This window comes from Mytilus edulis, chromosome 12 (assembly GCF_963676685.1).
Source record: "Mytilus edulis chromosome 12, xbMytEdul2.2, whole genome shotgun sequence".
Lineage (NCBI taxonomy): Eukaryota > Metazoa > Mollusca > Bivalvia > Mytilida > Mytilidae > Mytilus > Mytilus edulis.
Window position 1 is genome coordinate 6,347,002 of NC_092355.1, and position 21,123 is coordinate 6,368,124.

The 21,123-nt window shown below is 31.6% G+C and overlaps 1 protein-coding gene across 1 annotated transcript; it reads left to right on the forward strand.

The window, feature by feature from the left end:
- The first annotated feature begins 13,161 nt into the window (after nt 1–13,161).
- On the forward strand, nt 13,162–15,834 carry LOC139498869 (GTPase IMAP family member 9-like). The gene is made up of 2 exons (XM_071287452.1): nt 13,162–13,793; nt 14,528–15,834. Exons 1-2 carry the CDS (start codon nt 13,625–13,627, stop codon nt 15,415–15,417), a joined length of 1,059 nt encoding a protein of 352 aa, XP_071143553.1. The 5' UTR covers nt 13,162–13,624; the 3' UTR covers nt 15,418–15,834.
- The last annotated feature ends 5,289 nt before the right edge of the window (nt 15,835–21,123 follow it).

Sequence of the window (21,123 nt, forward strand, 5' to 3'; positions counted from 1 at the left end):
ATAAGGTTGTGTTTCTATGTTTTTAAAACTATTCCCTTAAGCTTAGTGTTTGTGGGTCACAAGATGTATAACTTCGTCTATACAGCTGACTAACGTTTTTTTTTTCATTTTTCCCCATGGCATTATATGTTTGTTTTTGACTTAGGATTTTGAATATCTCTTTGTTATCTTTCGCTTCCTAAATTTTAACAAGGTGGCAAATTGCGATTTTCTTTTTTACCCTTTTTTATTTTTTATTGATGTTTTTGGTGTTCAAACTACAGTGCATACATACATGTTTACAAGACATAAGTAAATGACATGACATGTATGGCATTGTTATACTATTGATATTATGCAAATAAGACATAGTAAAAATTTACAAGTTAGTTGTGTAAATACTGAGTATATGATACGTCTTAAGAATACTTTGGAATACATTATTACATTATTATAATACCATATTAAAAACAAATTCAATTAAATAGCCTCCATAAATCCCCCACCCCCCACATCTGTTGACAAATAACTCGTATTTGTCCTTAGAAATATATAAATATTCTAATATCTCCAGACGTCTTTTCAAAATTTAAGAAAAGCTTGCACATATATGCACAGTCTGTCTAATAATTAATGAAATATTTTGCCTGTATAATGCAATAATTTAGAACTAAGTTATCGGAATTCAAAACGCCAAAAATCACACTGTCTTTATTTAAAAATAGTTTTACTCTAAAAACTTAATACCACGAATTAGAAAAATCTCTCCAAAATTGTTTTATTTCTCTACATCAAAAAAACATTATGCTCTGTAGTTTCTGTTTCTTTACAACTGGCACATTCTTTCTGAAAGTTTATATTTTTCAAGACGATAATTATGTGAGACTTTTCAGTGTTATAGTTAATATTAAGAAGTTTGTAGTTTGCTTTCTATGGTCAGTTTTGATAAACGGAATTGAATCAAATAAATTCTTTTCTAAAATGAAATGCATTTAACGGGATGGAAATACCCTTGAAATGTTTCCAAGCAGATAGCACCTCTATATAAAAAAAGAAGTGCTTTTAAAACTTAAATTCACATCTGCTCATAAATAAATCATCTAAATCAAAAAGGGAAACTAAGCCTTAGAAAGATGTTTCTATTTGGAGTCATGTTCTGACAGAAATAATTTTTACCCACATAATACGAAAGAATAACAGCTGTACTTCAAAACTTGGTGCTTTCAGTTCCCCCTAGCTAGGAGACTTTGAAATAACTTCCGATTTAACTTCCGGAGTACTACCCTTTTTTACCCTTTTGTTTACCCTTGTTATAATATGTTATTGTAATTCCCGTGCTTATTCTTATGAATTATATTGACTGATGTGTTCTAATTTTTTGGTATAATATTCATATATGCTTAATGTTTGGAAATGATCCTCATAACTGACAAACATTTTTAAATTGTTTTACTTTATCTACCGATCTGAAATATAATTTGTGTTTTTTTCTAATTTGACTTTAGCTTCAAGACCACTACCACCGACTCCTGAAGTACAGAGGATAAGAAATAAATATGAATCTGGTAATAATATTTGCAACGAAATGCTTACATTATATATCTTTTTCTTAACACACACACTTACACACAATATGTTGTCGATGGAAATATATATCATTACAATTACAAAATCCCTGAAAGTGCTACATACGATATAGTTAGTTAAGCATTTCGTTACCCCAACAATTCAATTTTCAAAACTGGGACAGTGGAGGGACAGAAAAACCTAAGAATGAACTATAAAAATCAGATCAGATGGATACAAATAAAAATATAGCTAACAAAAACACATAGTAGATGTACTTGTATATTCAAACATCAAAAAGACACTAAGAACATATATAAGAGAACTCGCAGTTACTAACAGCCAGTTCAGAGCCACTAACATCTAATACAAAATCATGCACCTTAGACTAAAATCCATTTATACTGTGTGTGCATGTATTTAGTCATGATATCTCTATAGTGTTGCTTGTTTTTATTTTTAGGTTTAATTACTAGGAGGTTGCAAATATTGATCGTGAAAATTTTAATATTTGGTATATCCCGTTTTTGTTCTTGAAATTGTTGTTTTTAAGAAATTAACCCAAGATAACCAGGATATCCAAATTGGTATGGTTTGGTGAAGCAATTGACATGAATAAGTTAAGAGTCTAAAAATTCGTCATGGTTTTGGTTACATTTGTCATGGTTTAGATCAAAATTAATGCATCTTTGTGGCACCTTAATATTGATAGTTTGTTTGAATACGATTGTAAAAAGATTAATGTAACACAAATTATTAATTGACTATAGAGGAAAAAAAGTCTTTTGACCAAATTCGGTTGGCGTAAGAGGTTAAAATGCCGGAAAAATCGTACATTTATGTTTTGTAACCCGCGTAACGCATTGCAGGGTCAATGGAAATATTTGGCGTTTTATTTTCGTCCGTCCATCTGTGCGTTGATATTTCCGTACATTGACAATTTTTGCCGGATTTTTATATGAAACTTATGTCATGTACTTTTTTTTTATAATAGTTGTGTTCAAAATTGCATCGTTAGCACTCTAAAATGTACAATTCTGCCAGAATTTTATGGAACTTTCATCATAGGTTTATATTAGCAATGTCTTGAACGAATGCAAAAGTTAGTGCCGATCAATTAATTTTCATAGAGTGGTATCTCTTAGACATATAATTATATTGAAAACTACATTTTAGGCGCTCTCATATGTACAATTCATACCCAAATTGTATGAAAGTTGAATCAATGGTTGGTATCAGTCATTTTTTGGACTGATTTGAAAATTAGTACCGAAAGATTATATTTTACTATCTAATGCTGCGGTCACACCTATCAGATAGCTCTAACGGTAGCCGAACTGATGAAAAAAAGGTTTCCGTTGACAAAGTTTGTATCCGTTCAGTGTCTGTTGGAATACTGACCAAATAAAAGGGACGGGTAACGAATGCCTAGAACGGACACTTACAGGATATGCAACGAATGAGAAAAGGAAACGTATCGGACAGAACGGACGTCAAATGTACATCCAAACTGATAAAACGGACAACTAACGAAAGCGTTTTGAATAAAAAGGATGTACAAGATACTTGTAAGCGTAAAACTAAAGTGAGCGATAATAAAAATACATATCTGTCATGGCTAAGCAATGATGTTGCCCACCTCCTTTGTCCTATCCTTCTTATCTTTTCGATAACTAGAAGGTTTATATTTGAAAAATGTAAGTTCAGTCGGACCTGAATAAGAGATGCTCGACAGTGAAGACATGCTCTTACTCCAAAATCCAAGCATGCGTAACAGAAATTCATGACACTCAAGAAATCTGACTTTTTAATAATTGTCATTTCTGAGTGACGCGGATTTATTCGTTTTGCGTTTGGTAGATATCCGTTATCCTTCCGCTCATGTCCGTTTCCCATCCGTTTTATCCGTTATACACGTCCGGTAGAAGTGCGTTGGTGAATTTGTCTACCGAACCTCCAATGAATCTATAACGGACAAGTAACGTATACAAAACGGAAACGAAAAGGACGAGTGCAGTACCAAAACGGACGTCTATATACCGGACGTTCAACGGACATTTCATCCGTTGGATGTCTGTTCAAAGTTTTGAACATGCTTAAAATTTTCCATCGAACAGAACGAACGTCGACGGATGAAACTGACGCTAAGCGGACATGAACCAGATATAGACTGACGTCTAACGGACATCAACGGATTGGGAAAAAAAATTATCCGTTTGACAGCGATCCGTTCTATCTATCCGTTAAGGTCTTACCGAGGCTTAACTGTTACGTTTTGCAACTCTGAGTTGACGTTATTATCATTTCTCACGATAATTATCCCCGGCAGAGTCCACCTACTTAGTAATGAAACCGTCCCTGATACAATAACTCAACTATTGAATTAAACAAACCATATCGAGATGACACCATATTGTCTTCAAGTATCAGTTTAAACTTATTCAGGTAGTAAACTGTAAGTGAAATAATATGAAAATTGATATCAAAGTGTGGAAGATGACATGTTCGAATTAGAAAAAGGTCTATAATGTCTTTTTTTAACGAATGATAAAAATCACTTCATATTCTGAATGACATTGTATAAAGTCTACAGTCTGTGATGCACTTGGCTATTGTTTTTTCCTGTATATTATATTTATTTTTTGGTTTTGTTTTAGTTATAACTCAGGCTGTAAGTTTTCTTATTTCAATTGCAGTATCTTTAATTTTGTCGAGGCTTTAATTATTTACTAAAAGGTACATGTATGTGTTTTGTTAATTGTTGAAGCTGTACGGTGACCTAACATTTACGTCATTGTTCTACTGTGGATAGATGTCTCATTGGAAATCATACTGTGTTTATTTATTGTTATTACTATGTGCTTTCGCATGTCATAGTGTATTTAGAATACACCAACTTTAAAAAAGATATGCTATTATTGAAATTCATTTATTATATATTACTCTAGTGAACATCTTGTATCTTTCGTCCCTCTTTTATATATATGCCTGTTCTATAAAGATGATAATTATAATCATGGTAAAATCTTAGTTGTACTGTATATGACTTATTTTCTTATAGGTGTATTGATGCGAGTAAATTAACATCTTTAATATTTAAAACTCAGATCTTCTCATCTGGGTACAAAACAATAACATAGAAAATAGCGACATTATATCGACTCAAAATAGGATAGAATGGGTTCAACACGAAAACAATTATCAGCAAAAACATTGTTTAACAGTATTTTGATACTTGTTCATAATGCATGTTTATTAAATCGTTACACTTCCATCATTCACGACAGCAATCAATTACTGAACCATGTCGAACATGAACTTAACCATGACACCAAATTTTCTGTAATCTTAAAATGTGTGGGAATAATTGACTGCAGATGTATACCATAACGAAATATGGGATCTAACAGACAGTTAGAGAATACCTATACTTTATGCATTAGCAACGAACAACATCCTATAAATATTGACATACGCAGGCTTTATTCTGCGTCAAACTTTGACAATATGATAAAAACAGTAATGTACTAACATATTAGCAATAAAAAAAAGATACTTACCAGCTTGAATTTATATTCAGAGGTTCATAAATTTGAATGGTTGTATTGTTTCATTGATTGTCAATCACAAAACTTTTAACACAACCATGTCTAACTTAATCAAACTATGACAAGATAACTGTATTAAACGCCCATCGATATTACGACCTTACTACCCGTTTTTTCTTAATTTTTTTTTTAAGCAAGGTATATTTTTTAAAGTAACCTATCGGCTATCCTATAGCAGCCTGAAAGTTCACAAGATGTTTTATTTTGTTTATTCTGATTGATTATTAGTGTTGTACTAAAGGCAGTCTTTATTTTTTATGGATATTTAACCGTTTCTTATATATTCTGACTTTAGGTTGGAGGCGACTACCACCCGTAACCAACCCGTAAGAACAATTAGAACAGAGGAAAGAAGCCCGGTCAAAGAATAAAAATGAATCTGGTATGAATATTAAGATCAATTACAAACATAAATACCCCCTCCCCCACCCTCACACACACGCACAGAATATTTTGTCTTTGAACTGAAGTCTTCTTACAATGATAGTTTAAGTCAGCTATGCCTTTTCCGTCAAGTACTGCATATACGATACTATTACATGATTTCCGTTTTTCTATTCATTGTCAATTTGGAACTATATTTTTAAAGGACACTTCTAGGGATATTTCTTTTAAACAAGTTGTTATCTATATCAGATAATCAACATTTTTAAATCAACTTAACTAAAAATTGAAATCCAATTTGCGAATTAAAATGAACAAATACTGTTCCATGCAGTAACATTCTTGAAAAGTAACTTTCACATTTGTCACTGGTTGGTCCCAATTCCCTGTTTGGTTTGTTGAAACTTTAAACAATTTCCATACAAGTTGAAACTAATCAAGATTTTAAATTCAGGTGTATCCGATCATTCTCTTCAACAGTTGCCTGTATCAAGCCAGGGATACTTGGACTATTGCGGTTATTTGTCGTTCGTTCCGCCGGTTGATTATGTTCAACATTTTCTTTGTTTACTCCTTGGTTCCGATTGTTATTGTCGTTTTGATTTTACGATTCACCAAATGGATTCATGGTGGAAAAAATTGATTCTTACTAATAGCCGGTGTCTCCTGACATTTCTTAGATTGTGAGAAACAACAAAAAACAGTGCACTTTTTCATCTACGTAACGACAATAATGGGTTTATTCATATATTTCTGTTTGAAACAAAAACAAAACATTCTGTGTTTGATTCGATTTTTGCAATGATTGAGGAGGTTACTACAAAATTCATTTTTTGTATCGTTTATAAAAAAGTGTCTTTTAATCCAAGCCTAATTTCTAATTTCATTTGTTGATTTTGGTGTGGTCTTGTTACAAGAAGTAAACAAATAGACTATGCAGGTAAAATTATTCAAGTTTATTTAGTTACATTGCAAATTCTAACAAATGAAAGTAGAAAAACCAGAGGTTTAATAAACAAATACACAAAAATATAAATTTCATGCGTCAGAAGCACTCATGAACGCTCAAATTTAATCATGTGAAAGCCGAGATACTGTCAAAACCTTGACAAAAAAATAAAACAAAAACAACATTAGACACACAAATATGCACATCATTATTTTCTAATTCACAACTTCAACCAAACATACACTATTTACAAAATAATCTCAACACCTTCATATGGGATCAGCCCGCCAGAAAGTATTCAGCAAAGCTTTAATTTTATTAAAGACAAATACAATGTAATAAATGTTCATCAGTGTTACTGTCTGCTTAGGCCGCTGCAGGTAACAAACACAAAAACCAATCTACAAAAACAAAAATAATTTTCATTATGTACGCAAATACATATTATGAATCGAATAAAGATTCTGTTCTTAAACACATTATTATTCACATTAATTAAAAAAAAAATAACACTAGAAACTAGAAACATACATTAAGTTGGGTGGGAGGGTGGGACACTTAAATGCACCAAAAGCAGACCTCAAATGTCAATATCTTTAATTTACAAAACCGCCAAAAGTATAGCACGAACTATTTGAAATGACCTTATTCAAGTATTATGGTCAGTTCTAACTCGACCAATGAAAAATATTTAGCCTGTTATATACTTTCAAACACGTGTAAATTTATAAACAAATACACGTGGTAATGTTAACATACCGGTGTACATAACTTAAATAAATATATTTACATATATGACATAACTAAAACAGATCAACGCATGCTCCGGAAATTTGTTTTCAGCAATCCACGAAATTGTATAGCCACGAACATAATGAATCCATATCAAATGAAATGTATATCATTTCTTGATACAAATCTTTATTCTCTGACTGTTAGTTACGTCTTTACACTAAATTCATTGGATGTGTACTGATTAATATTTCAGTCTTAGATTCATGATTTTTTTCTTAGTTGCTGTTGACTTTTAACTAGCTGTCAGTAACTTAGAGTACTCCTAGATCCTTCCTAGTGTCATTTTGTTTTTGGATGTACAAAGTACGCGTACACGTCAACTTTGTGTTTTTGTAAGTTGTATATCTATTTGTATCCATCTGGTGAGTTTAACCTTTTTCATCGGATTTTAAAGTTTGTTCTTATGTTCTTATTTTGTTCTGAGTAACCCCTGTTCACAGTTAAGGGGAGGACTGAGCGCTCACTAACGTGTTTAACCCCACCAAATTATGTACGTGCCTGTCCGATATCAGGAGCCTATAGTTCATTGGTTGTTGTTTGTTTATGTCATTTCAATATTTTTATGTCGGGCCTTTTATAGCCTACCACACAATTTATGTCTTCCTCGTTGTTGAAGGTTGCCAAAAATCGCTCACATCTACTTCATTTACACATTAGTGGGTAGTTTTTCATTTGAAATCATACCACATCTACTTATTTTTGTATAGATGAGAAACTGGATTAGCTGCACTGACAAATTAGCTGTATAATGCAACACAGAGTAAACTAATCCCGCTTTTTTTTTAAAGTTTAACTAGGTGGTAAATGACATTCTCCTTTTACCCTTGTTATAATGTATTTTTGTAGTTTCCGTATTTATTCTTATGAAGAATATAGACTGGTGTGTTCTTATTTTTCTAAATAATATTTATATCAAAAAGAAGATGTGGTACAGTAGATGATTGCCAATGAGACAACTATCTACAAAAGATCAAAATGACACAGACATCTACATGACAACATGACATGAATAATATTTATGTATGCTTAATGTTTGGAAATGATCCCCATAACTGCAACAAATTTTTTCAATGTGTAACTTTATCTACCATTCTGAAATATAATTTGTGTTTTTTTTCTAATTTGACTTTAGCCTCAAGACCACTACCACCGACTCCTGTAGTACATAGGATAAAAAATAAATATGAATCTGGTAATAATATTTACAACGAAATGCTTCATATCTTTTTTCCAAGCACACACACATACACACAATATGATGTCGATGTAAATATATATCATAACAATTAAAAATGTCCTGCAAGTGCTTAATACGATATAGTAAGTTAGGCATTTCGTTACCCCAACAAAACATTGTTTTCAATTTTCAAAACTGGGACAGTGGTGAAACAGAACAACATAAGAATGAACTACAAAAATCAGTTCATACTTAAGACTTAACTCATCAGATGGATACAAATAGAAATATATCTTACAAAAAGTCATAGTAGATGTGGCCGGGTACTTGTATATCCTAACATCAAAAAGACACTAATAACATATATAAGAGAACTTGCAGTTACTGACAGCAAGTTCAAAGCCACTAACAACTAATACAAAAGATGCACCTAAAGACTAAAATCCATTATACTGTGTGTGCATGTATTTAGTCATGGTATTTCTATAGTGTTGCTTGTGTTTATTTTTTAGGTTTAATTACTAGGAGGTTGCAAATATTGATCGTGAAAAATTTTGATATTTAATATATCTCGTTTTTTGGTCTTATGATTTTTTAGACGATTACATACACAATTTCTTAAAACAATTTATTTAAGCAAAGTATATTTTGTAAAGTAACCTATGCTTTAGCAGCCTTAAAGTTCACAAGATGTTCTATTTTGTTTATTCTGATTGATTAGTAGTGTTGTACTAAAGGCAGTCTTTAATCGTTATGGAGATTAAATCGTTTCTTATATATTCTGACTTTAGGTTGGAGGCCACTACCACCCGTAACAAACCCTTTAGAACAATTAGAACAGAGTCTAAGAATAAAAATGAATCTGGTATGAATTTTTAGATCAATCACAAACATAAATACCCCATCACCAACCCTCGCACACAATGTTTTGTCTATTCATGAAGTCCTCTTACAATGATAATTTATGTCAGCTATGCCTTTTCCGTCAAGTACTGCATGCGATACCATTACATGATTTCCGTTTTCTATTTATTGTCAATTTGGAACAATATTTTTTTTCTATTCACAAAGGAAACTTCTATGGATATTTTGTTTAAACAAGTTGTTTTCTATTTCAGACAATCAACTTAACATAAAAGTCAAAATAAATTTGCGAATTCAAATGAGAAAATACTGTTCCATGCTGTAACATTCTTGAAAATTAACCTAAATTTAAGTTATGATGCATACGTTCACATTTTTTACTGGTTGGTCCCAATTTCCTGTTTGGGTTGTTGAAACTATAAACAACTTTCATACAAATTTGGAATTAATCAAGATTTTAAAATAATGTTTATCCCATCATTCTCTTTAACAGTTGCCTGTATCAAGGAATTCTCTGTTTTAATTTACCTTGAAGTTCGATCTGTTTGTTATAACTATTTTACGATTCACCAAATGGATTCATGGCGGTAACAATAGATTCTTACTAATATCCGGTGTCTCCTGACATTTCTTAGATTGTGAGAAACAAAAACAGTCGGTCTAGATTTCAAATGAACCGTGCATTTTTTCATCTAGTTTTTTAGTGTCGACAATAATGGGTTTTTTCATATATTTTCAACTGTTTGAAACAAAAACAAAACATTCTTTGTTTGATTCGATTTTTGCAATGATAGAGGAGATGACAACAAAATTCACTTTTTTGTACCGTTTATAAAAAGTGTCTTTAAATCCAAGCTTATTGCTCAATTCACTTGTTGATTTTCAAGTGGTCTTGTTGCAAGAAGTAAACAAATAGACTATGCAGGTAAAATTATTCAAGTTTAATTAGTTTCATTGCAAATTCAACAAAAAGTAAAATCACAAAAATACTCAACTTAGAGGAAAATCAATTCAGAAAGTCAATAATCACATGGCAAAATCAAATAACAAAACGCATCAAAAACGAATGGACAATAACTGTCATATTCATGACTTGGTACAGGCATTTTCAAATGTAAAAAATGAAAGTAGCAAATCAAGAGGATTAATAAAAAAAACACAAAAAATATGGGTTTCATGCCTTTTGTATACCATATGCATATTATAATCACAAGGAGATAATTTACAATCTGCAAATATAGTAGCTACACTTAATGTCAAAGAGTGATACGAATCCGTATACATAATTACTCGTTTTACTGATTAAACGTCAGATTCGTTGATTTATATTTCTTCAAGTACATACATATGTATTGACTTAATTGTATACAAAAACCGATTTAGCGTGACGACGTTGTGATTTGTTGAATGATTTTATTTGAGTAATAAATAAATTGGTCATCATCTATAATACAACTACAATATGAATAGTAATAAATATAATTATATAGAACATTTTTATTGCAATCTAAATCTTTCTGGACCTTAAAAACATTAATCAATCCGTAGCCTTTGGTCACAGTAGATTATGGATTTAGTTAAAGGGTTATAATCTATATCACCTAATTGTCTACCTTAAGAAAAGTTCGATAACAATAAAATGGTAATGAATTTGTTTTTTATAACGTATTAAACAATATTTCGTTATATGCAATGTATTGTAACAAAAGCGATGTGTTTTTATTAATGTTTGCTTTCATTCGAGCCATAGTAGTATGAACAAAGTTTTTCGCATCTATTTCGTTTTATAATGACGTAGAAAAATCATGAAAGAGGAATGCACTCGACGGAGATTATGGTTTATTTGATGATGATTAGAGAAACGGATGTTCATATAGATACTCGTGGACTATCGACTGTATCCATTCTCCAATCGATAAATATGATAATCCATCGGTATCAAATAGTCATCAAAAGTATCAGGATTATAATTAAGTACACCAGACGCGCGTTTCGTCTACATAAGACTCATCAGTGACGCTCATATCAAAATATTTATAAAGCCAAACAAGTACAAAGATGAAGAGCATTGAAAAAAGAGCATTACCAAAGTAAGAGCCTTTGTATATTAAAAACAACGTAAATAAGTGTGCGTTATAATTTCTTTTGTGTATCGAACCATTACGTAATATTTGAAACAGTGTTCGTTTATTTTTTTTCAGATGACGTAACAGATGTTGAAGATCCTTATTATGAAGATGTAGATAAAGGTTTTATATTAAATGATCTATGCTAATATAATAATTCTTTCATCGAATTTAAAAACTAAGTAGGGGCATAAAGGCCCGGTTTTAACCCAATAAATGTAGATTCTACCACCATATCGAGTGTGATACGATCTATATCTACTCCTCGTGACAGTTAAATTTTAGTATTTAACACGCGATGCTCGTAGAACGTTGTTAATATTTAAAATTTAACTGTCGAGAGTGGATAAATATCGTATTGCACGAGATTTACTGGTTGAATCTGTTTCTCTAATATTTTTTTACCGATATTGAGACAAACTCAATCATGCTGTTGAAATTGAGCTGCAAGAAGATGTGTTCTTTTTATGTGACGTAATCAGGAATCGTCGCCTTTTCTCATACCGTCACAATAGGAAATTCAGAGGAAAGCAAGAAAATTCGACGTCATAATCGAATTTTGACCAATGAAGAGCTGAGGTCTAACAAACCAAACTTTGATTTGATAACAATAATCAATATGTCGAGAAAGTGATAAGTCGTTTAAGAATAAAATAAAATAAAAATATCAAATTTGCACATATGGTTTTAAAATACATAGAGTAAGGACATATAAATGGAAATATATTTTTTTTTATCAGATGATGTCAAACTTCCGTCATAAGTACCATTTTCATGAAAACAATGAAAAATAGCAAAAATATATATTTCCCATCCTTATTTCATTACGAAAACGTCGTGCACAGCCAAAGAATTACAAAATAATTTTAGAGAAGCTTTATTATAACTATCAATGAAGTCTCATCAAAGCTATCGCTCAGGGACAAATGCCAAACCCATGGTTAAATGAAAACTAAATGAAATAAAGACACTCTAGAAGAGTACAACAACCATTGTTTCGCGCACTATAAGTCTTTCATGTCTTTGTTTATTTGGCATGTTTCGAAACAAATTGCATTTATTTTTGTGTTTCAAACGAGTAACTACTTGGTTTAAATAAAGTTTGTTACTACAGTACAATTTTCACATATCATTGCATTGCATTTGATAACCATTACCAGAAGTAAATCAATCAAATGTTCGCTCATCTTTCCTATAAAGATAAGTAACCATGTTTCCTTATGTTTTAAAAATAATTTATAGAAACATCAAATGAAATGAAAAAGTTCTTAAAACACCATAGATATACTGTAATTACTAAGAAATATTCATTTGCAATGCTATATAGGATTAATTCCCCACATCTGTTAAAGGAGTAGGTCCGGTAAGGGCCGATTTTGGCCCCAAATTTCAGTTTCATCTAACGAGATATTTAGGACACTTTTTAAACACTTAAGGGTCTATTTCAATTGATTCGATTAGTTTATGTTTAAGATTTTAACTGATTCAGTCATTAAAAACGCTCCGATTGAAGCTTAAATATGAAAAATCTATCAAATATGCCAAAAAAACGTCCCTTTTCAGATGGTTTTCGTCAAAAATGAAAGTGGCCGCATCCGTGTTCATCCTCAACCTTTATATATGTTATTATTATCATCAAATACAACTTACATTTCAATATTATGAATGAACACGAATGCGGCCACTTTCAATTAAGACGGAAACCGTCTAAAATTTAACTAAAATGCTAAAATTGTGAAGATTTCAGTAATTTAGCATGACTTTATGATGCTAGTTCACGATACATGTGCATTGTATTGTCAAAAACAGCACATATTTATGTAGCAGAAGCATTCTACTTTCCAAAAAATAGCTAAAAGATTACATTTTCACAATTTTGCAAAACTGCTTACTTTTGGGGCCAAAAAGGGGTCTTACTGAACCTACTCCTTTGTTCGACCAATTTTCGTATTAAAAGGGATGTAGAGTATTATAGTATGGTGGTATTACACATAAGGAAATAGCCCTTACGGAAAAATAAAAGACAGGAATACAAAAACTTACCATAGCACAAAAATACATTTGCGGGATTTATAAATACCGAGCAACGTCAAACGGATTTGTCTTAACTTGAATTGATAGTTATATTTTTTTCATTCAAAGCCATTTGAAATGCCGCGCTTATATTTTTGAAGTTATGTTTTTTTCTCTGTTCATTGAAGATATCCCTGACAAAAGTTATAAACTACAATCAGCTGATAATTATGAAGTACTTCCAGAAACAAACCCTGGGCTTAAGCTTCCAACCATACAATTTACCGAACCTATAGAATCTTCTGAGTCCTTGATATCACAAATGGATAATGGTAAGACACACACTAAACTTTAATATTATTTGTCAATTTATACATGGAAATGCTTCTCTTATTAATTGAGAATATTCTTGTGTCTCTTGGTACAAATTTAAATAAATATTGATACTGTTAATTTAGAAATTATTGCGTTCATTATAATATCGACTATTGCAGAATTGACAGTACCCCATAACTAGAACAATAAAATGTGATTATTTATTATATAACTGCTTCATCGTTTGCAATCTTCCATGTAAGTTTCCTCTTTTTTAAAACAATCAAGACATATATACGCTTCTGGTCATTTTGCTATTTTATCATTGAAATGAGCGCCATTCAGTGACATTTTTTGAACGTTTTGTATGCATTCTGCTTCATGCATGCTTGAGAACAGAACAAAGTCGATTAGCAGTAGCGCACATTATGTACCCATTGTAAACCTGACTTTATGTTGAAACATCAATCCATTCAAAATCAATAAATATATGTTTTCGACTAAAAAAATCCAGCATTTTTATTGTTTCGTAGCAAACATATACGAGTGTGGTCAGCCAAATATTTTATCATGTGCCAGTGCATTTAGTGCAATTAGTTAGTAAATATGTGCGTTCTTTATTAGTATGTAGCATTTAATCACATATGTACATCAAAAACAAAACAAAAATAAATAGGCTGCATTGCCTTCTTTGTTCTATCTTGATGTTTATATAACAAGGAGAGAAGTAATATCAAATATATAATTCTAGGCTTCAAAAATGAAATACGAATAGTTTTGATTGGTAAGACTGGTGCGGGAAAGAGCACTACCGGAAATATACTGCTTGGTAAAAAATATTTTGCTGCAGCTACAAGTCCATTTTCTGTAACAAAGCAATGTTGTCGTGGAGAATCAAAACATCACGAAAGAAAAATTGTAGTTGTTGATACTCCAGGTCTGTTTGATACAGAACTGTCACCTGAAGAAATTCAAAAAGAAATTATACGATGCATTAATATGTCAGTTCCGGGACCACACATTTTCCTTATATTACTGCAAGTTGGACGATTGACACCAGAAGAAATTTCAACACTAGATCAACTCTTTGACATATTTGGAGAGAACATGTGCCGATTTTGTATGATTGTTTTTACTAGGGTTGAAGACTTAGAAAGAGAAGGCAGTACGATTGACAAATACATAGGAGAAGGGGGACCGGTCTTATCAAAATACATTAGAAAATGTCACGGTAGATATTTTGCTCTAATGAACCCTCAATCCGAAGAAGACCCATTTAAACAATCTACAAAGTTATTCCAGGAAATAAACAAAGTTTTATCACAAAACAAGAATGCATTTTTTACAAACACATTCTATAGAGACGCAAAAGACAGTTTGAATACGTCTCTAAAGTTAACCTTTAATAATCAAGAAAATACCAACAGGAAAAAGCTAATTGAAATTGAGACTGATTGTGATCGTAAAATAAACGAAAAAAGAAGGCAAAGACATCAATTAAGCGATGAACTAAGCTATCAAAATGTTGTAAAGATGCAGTTAAAAAGTAAACGAGAAGCAATCCAAGAATTAGATGACGACGATACCTTAAGCGACGAACTAGTCAAACTTGACCTAGAAAACGACGAATGTTATATATAGAGAAGGAAAAGGCAGACACAGAGAGCGAGTATGCAGAATTTAAAACAGAAAAGAAATCTCTTTTGGAAGCAAGGACCAATGAGTTCCAAAATGAACTTTTAAAAGCAGCTACAATGGTTATTCAAGAGCAGACAAAATTATTAGAACCACATTTTATCAAAATTCTGAAAAAACAACAGGAAATTAGAGATTTCAAAACCTGGGTTGAATCTGGTGCACATTTTTCAGATAAACAAATTCGAAAATATTACACAGATAAAGAGAAAGGGCTTCAAAAACAGAAAGAGGAAATGGAAAAAAAGTTAGAAAAGAAAGATAAATATCTTAAACAAATGATGCGTAATTCAATGAAACTAGAAGATGACTTCAAGCGTACCAAAGTTAAATTGTGCATCCTGATGTAAAATAGTATTCTAAAAGTAAACAACTTGAGCCCTAATCAAACCATGTATATAGCTAAAAGATGGGAGAAATATAATACAATAAAAAATCAAACAAATAGTTTATTCCTTAAATATCTATATTGTTATGTTACTATAAATGTCATACTGGTTTAGAATGTAAATCAAATATACATGTACTCCGCTAAAACCCATTTCTGTATATCTAATCTTTAAGAACGCTCAAACCCAAATACTCGGTTTGCTACATGAATTTACCTCAATATTTCGTATTTCTAAATCTTGTTTTTGTCTAAGTGCTAAGTGATATTTATTTGATTTTTTTTTTGGTTCTGTTGGTTTTTTTTGTTCTGTTGTTTGGTTTTTTTTTTTTTGGTTCTGTAGGGTTTTTTTGTTTTGGTTCTGTTGTTTTCCTTTTATAATTGATAAGTTTTAGTTTATTAACCGGGTTTGTTTTCTCTAAATCTATTTATGGCTTTTGAACAGCGGTATTCTTGTAATGCCAATATATATAGTCTTTTTTTCGAATTGTGTCTTTAAGTTACGTTAGGTATCTTACTTTTTTTCTCCATATACTTTTTAGCCTAAAGAAGTAGTAAATACATGTAAGTTGGCCTCTGAAAAAGTTCTTTGACGGATTTGCCATCACCTTTTTAATCCCTAAAGAAATCAAATAAGCAACAAGTAAAGACTGATATCAAAATAAACACTATTCAGATATATGGAATTGTTCTACAAGTGCCAATATATATAGTCAAGTCAAGATTTGTAAAAGAAAAACCATTTAAGGTCAAATTTCATTTTTCAACACGGAGCTTTGGATCACACCGAACTGCAAGCTGTAAAGGGCCCCAAGCATCATCAGTGTGAAACAATTCAAATAGAAATTTCAATGGTCTAACAATGTTTGCACCTGTCCTAAGTCAGAAATCTGATGTAAAGTAGTTGTCGTTTGTTTATGTAATATATACGTGTTTCTCGTTTCTCGTTTTGTTTATATAGATTAGACCGTTGGTTTTCCCGTTTGAATGGTTTTACACTAGTGATTTTGGGGCCCTTTATAGCTTGTTGTTCGGTGTGAGCCAAGGCTCCGTGTTGAAGGCCGTACTTTAACCTATAATGGTTTACTTTTTAAATTGTTATTTGTATGGAGAGTTGTCTCATTGGCACTCACACCACATCTTCCTATATCTATCTATATATAAAAAATGAAAAACACCGATGAATCACATCAACAGACGACGACCACTAAACATCAGTTTCCTGTCTTAAGACAGGTATAAACAAACGCAGCGGTTTTACACGTGTTAATAGGTACAATTGATACGATATTCTTGCATTTCCTATCATGATTTTCTTGATAGAGGGTTACTGCTCACAAGGAAGCTATTAAACCAAGAGAAGTTTAAATCATCCCTTCGTAAATTTTACGAACACCATCACGAGTTGGTTGACCGTTATGGAATTACCGTTTCACAAATGATATCGGATATGTTCCTTACGTCGTGACTACAATCCCCTTCCCTTTCATGAATGTGACCTACCGAATAAGACTATTTACCGGATTTGTAATCACATAAGCAACACGACGGGTGCCACATGTGGAGCAGGATCTGCTTACCCTTCCGGAGCACCTGAGATCTACCCTAGTTTATTGTGGGGTTCGTGTTGTTTATTCTTTAGTTTTCTATGTTGTGTCATGTGTACTATTGTTTTTCTGTTTGTCTTTTTCATTTTTAGCCATGGCGTTGTCAGTTTGTTTTAGATTTATGAGTTTGACTGTCCCTTTGGTATCTTTCGTTCCTCTTTTTGTACAATGTGCAAAGAAAGTAAAATCACAAAAATACTGAACTCCGTGGAAAATTCAATTGAAAAGTCCATAATGACATGGCAAACTTGGTTTTATAGCGCTAAACAGCTCATTTCTACGATAGTCTCATCAAATTCCGTTATATTTACAACGACGCGTAAACGAAACAGACAGAATAAATGAAATAGTCAAAATATGGGTACAGCAGTCATCACTGTGTTACAATCTTAAAACAAACAATTTTACAAAAAACTACAAAAGCATCTATCAAATAAAAACAAATTCATTGCTTCGCGTGTCTGATGTCAGAACATTTATACGTCACAGGGGAAGACATTTTGTCGTTCAATGTTTACACAAATTGTTTTATAATTTTACATGGGGAATGTTGGCATACAGTGTTAAACAATCAAAGGTATGCTAGAAATAATTTCTGAAATAGACCGAGATATAAAATTGTCCAGCAGTTCTGTAGAATTTCTAAGAATCCCCGAATAGTTAATATCACTACTCGATTAAAATAATGTCAAAGCCTATTCTAATTTATAATACAAGAATAGCATAATGAAAAATAATGGAAGAATAACATAATAAAAAATAATAGAAGAATAACATAATGAAAAATAATAGAAGAATAATGTTGTGATTCTATTGTGTGGTAGGTTTCTTCTTATATTTGATAATTGTCCTTCACTTTTAGTTTGTCATGTTTGTGACCAGGACTTGTTTTGTTTTTTATCAATCGATTTAATAATTTCGAACAGCGGTTTACTACTGTTGTCTTTATTTATCTTCGGATTTTACGGTTGTGATTTTTACATGGATTACAATAAAGTATTTCACAGTTTTTTTTTTCAATCTGACAATAATGGGGTGATAGTTCTAATATAATTCGTTGCTTGTTGTTTTTGAACCTGATCCTTGTACGGAAATTGATTTGAAAATAGAACTTTTTTTTCCGTAATGGTCACGTGGTTTCATCCCATCAAATGATTAGATAACCACATCAAATAATGGAACAAACACATTATGTAGTGTAAAATCGTCAAATTTTGAAACATCATTACCCAAGGTCGAACCCCAATAAAGAATTGGAAAATCATCATTGCGAAATATCAAAACCACATCATATAATGAAACATATACATTACGTTAAGTCACATACAAAGTTATGTTAAAACCACGTCGCGTTATAACAAAACAGCATTAGATAATGGTAAAACCACATTCAGTATGACAAAACCGTATAAGGTAATGAAAAAAATATATCAAGTCAAAATGAAACCATATCGAAATAATATCGTGTAATATCGAAATGTCAGTATATAAATAACACATAGCTGGGAGGGTGAAAGAGCAGATTGGTACCTCGAGAAAAATTGTCAACCACGACGAAGCCAAGGTTGACAATGTTTTTTTTAGAGTGGTACCAATCTGCTCTATCACCCTCTCACCTATGTGTAATTTAATTTATTATACTGAATGTCCTATCATTTGTGTCTTTTACAGATGAATTCTATTTGAAAGTATTGGCTATGATGTCACTTACATGACAACGTTACAATACGGGTATTAGAAAAATCAACAGAAGTGAATGCAAAATATCATCGCGTAATAACAAAACAACATAACGTATTATCAAAGTTTCACAAAAGACAGCTGTGGCGTTCCATATGTATGTGAAGTTTCAGGTTCTATCACATTTCATAATAGGTTTTTTCTACACACTACTAACGACAATGTTAAAAGCACACGAACAAATCGTAAAACTGTGAATTGAGTAGTTAAAAAGATATACGTTAGTGACAAAACCAAATGAAAAAAAAAGAAAAGACCAAAACCCAAAGTCTGTAGGAAGTCGCATATATTTCCATACAATCATAGTCTAGTAATTTTATTACAGCGGTATACTTGTTTTATACATTAATCAAATTGTATGCCTAGGTTTGAATGTAATAACATTGAGAAGACAAACATAACTATGTTAACAGTCTTTTTATTTCACAGTTAAGGCAAACGTTTCTTCCCTTTGTTGAATGGAGGATAAATGAATGTGACCTATAAAAAGGATGTAGATTTATGAGGCATGAAGCTAGATAAATATAAAGTCTCTTTGACATCAATGTGTTTCTATCAAACATGTCTGCTAGTATATTTGCCCTACCTACTAATTGACTCTTTAATCCAAACAGTGCAAATATGCAATGAAAACACACAATGTTCGGCTGTCGGGTATTATAAATTACAGATTTTTTGGGTTTCTATTTATCTAACAAATTGTATCGATATTTATACCGATAAATGAACTTAAATTCTGTATATATCAGGGTCTCTGAAAATACTACAAATGACCTCATCTGAGCACCAAAAACTATAAAAGACCACAAATAAGTTTTAAAAAAGCACAAAGGACCTGAAATTCTCCTTATATTTAATTTAAATAATTTGTTTTATTAAATTACACAAATTCATTAAAAATTGTGAATTTAGTAATGTACGATTTAGTGTTATCACAGTAACCAGTTCATAACCGAATTAATATCCGAGCTATGAAGAACCAAATAATATTATTGGACTAAGCACAGCCAGGGTCCTTGTTCTCTTGGTTGAATATCAAGAACCTGGATTAGCGTGTTATAGGTGATAATAGAACTGGTTTTTTTATTTAATTAGTCGTTGTTTTTTACACCGAGTAAACAATCATGTTAGGTAAAAGCATATTTTTATGTGTCTGACAAAATATCTAATCAGCATTACCAATTCGATATTTGCTGTTTTGGAAAACGAAATACATCTCAAATATGTCACATATTGACCTAGAAGAGTTATAGCCTTCATGCGCAGATGGCAAGACAGCATATACACGATAAATTGACGTTCATGTCATAATTGGCCCCGACGTTGCCGTAATTAATACATCTACAGGACTTCAAACCATTATATTCGTGTTCCGAATCCAAAAGGAGAAATTGGCGGCATGCGCAATGTACTAGTACCAACATCAATAGTGTCTTCAAATACAACCTTAATATGAAATCATGGCGTAAACAAAAAATGCGTAACAAAGACAAGATTGGGAATTTAAAAAAGAAAATTGCTTCCTTATTTATTAATATTGACAATTTGCATGCTAATGTGATACCACAATCAGCTCTGTCATCAAAACCCAAAGTAGAAACATTGAATTGAAAGTGACAATATGTATCTTATCTTGACTACGCACAGTCAATATGACATTAATGAAGCCATAACGATATGACAATTTTAAACACTTAACACTGGTTAGGTCAGATCTGTTCGTATATTTTGTTTAACTGGCATACCTTTTATTAGAGGGGCAATAAATAGAAAAGGCACATTCAAACTCATAAGTTGAAAATAAACTAAAAAAGTCATGGCTAAACAAAAGACAAATTAACAAACAGAAGTACACAACACGCAACATAGCAAACTAAAGACTAAGCAACACAAACCCCGCTTTAATTGAGACTATCT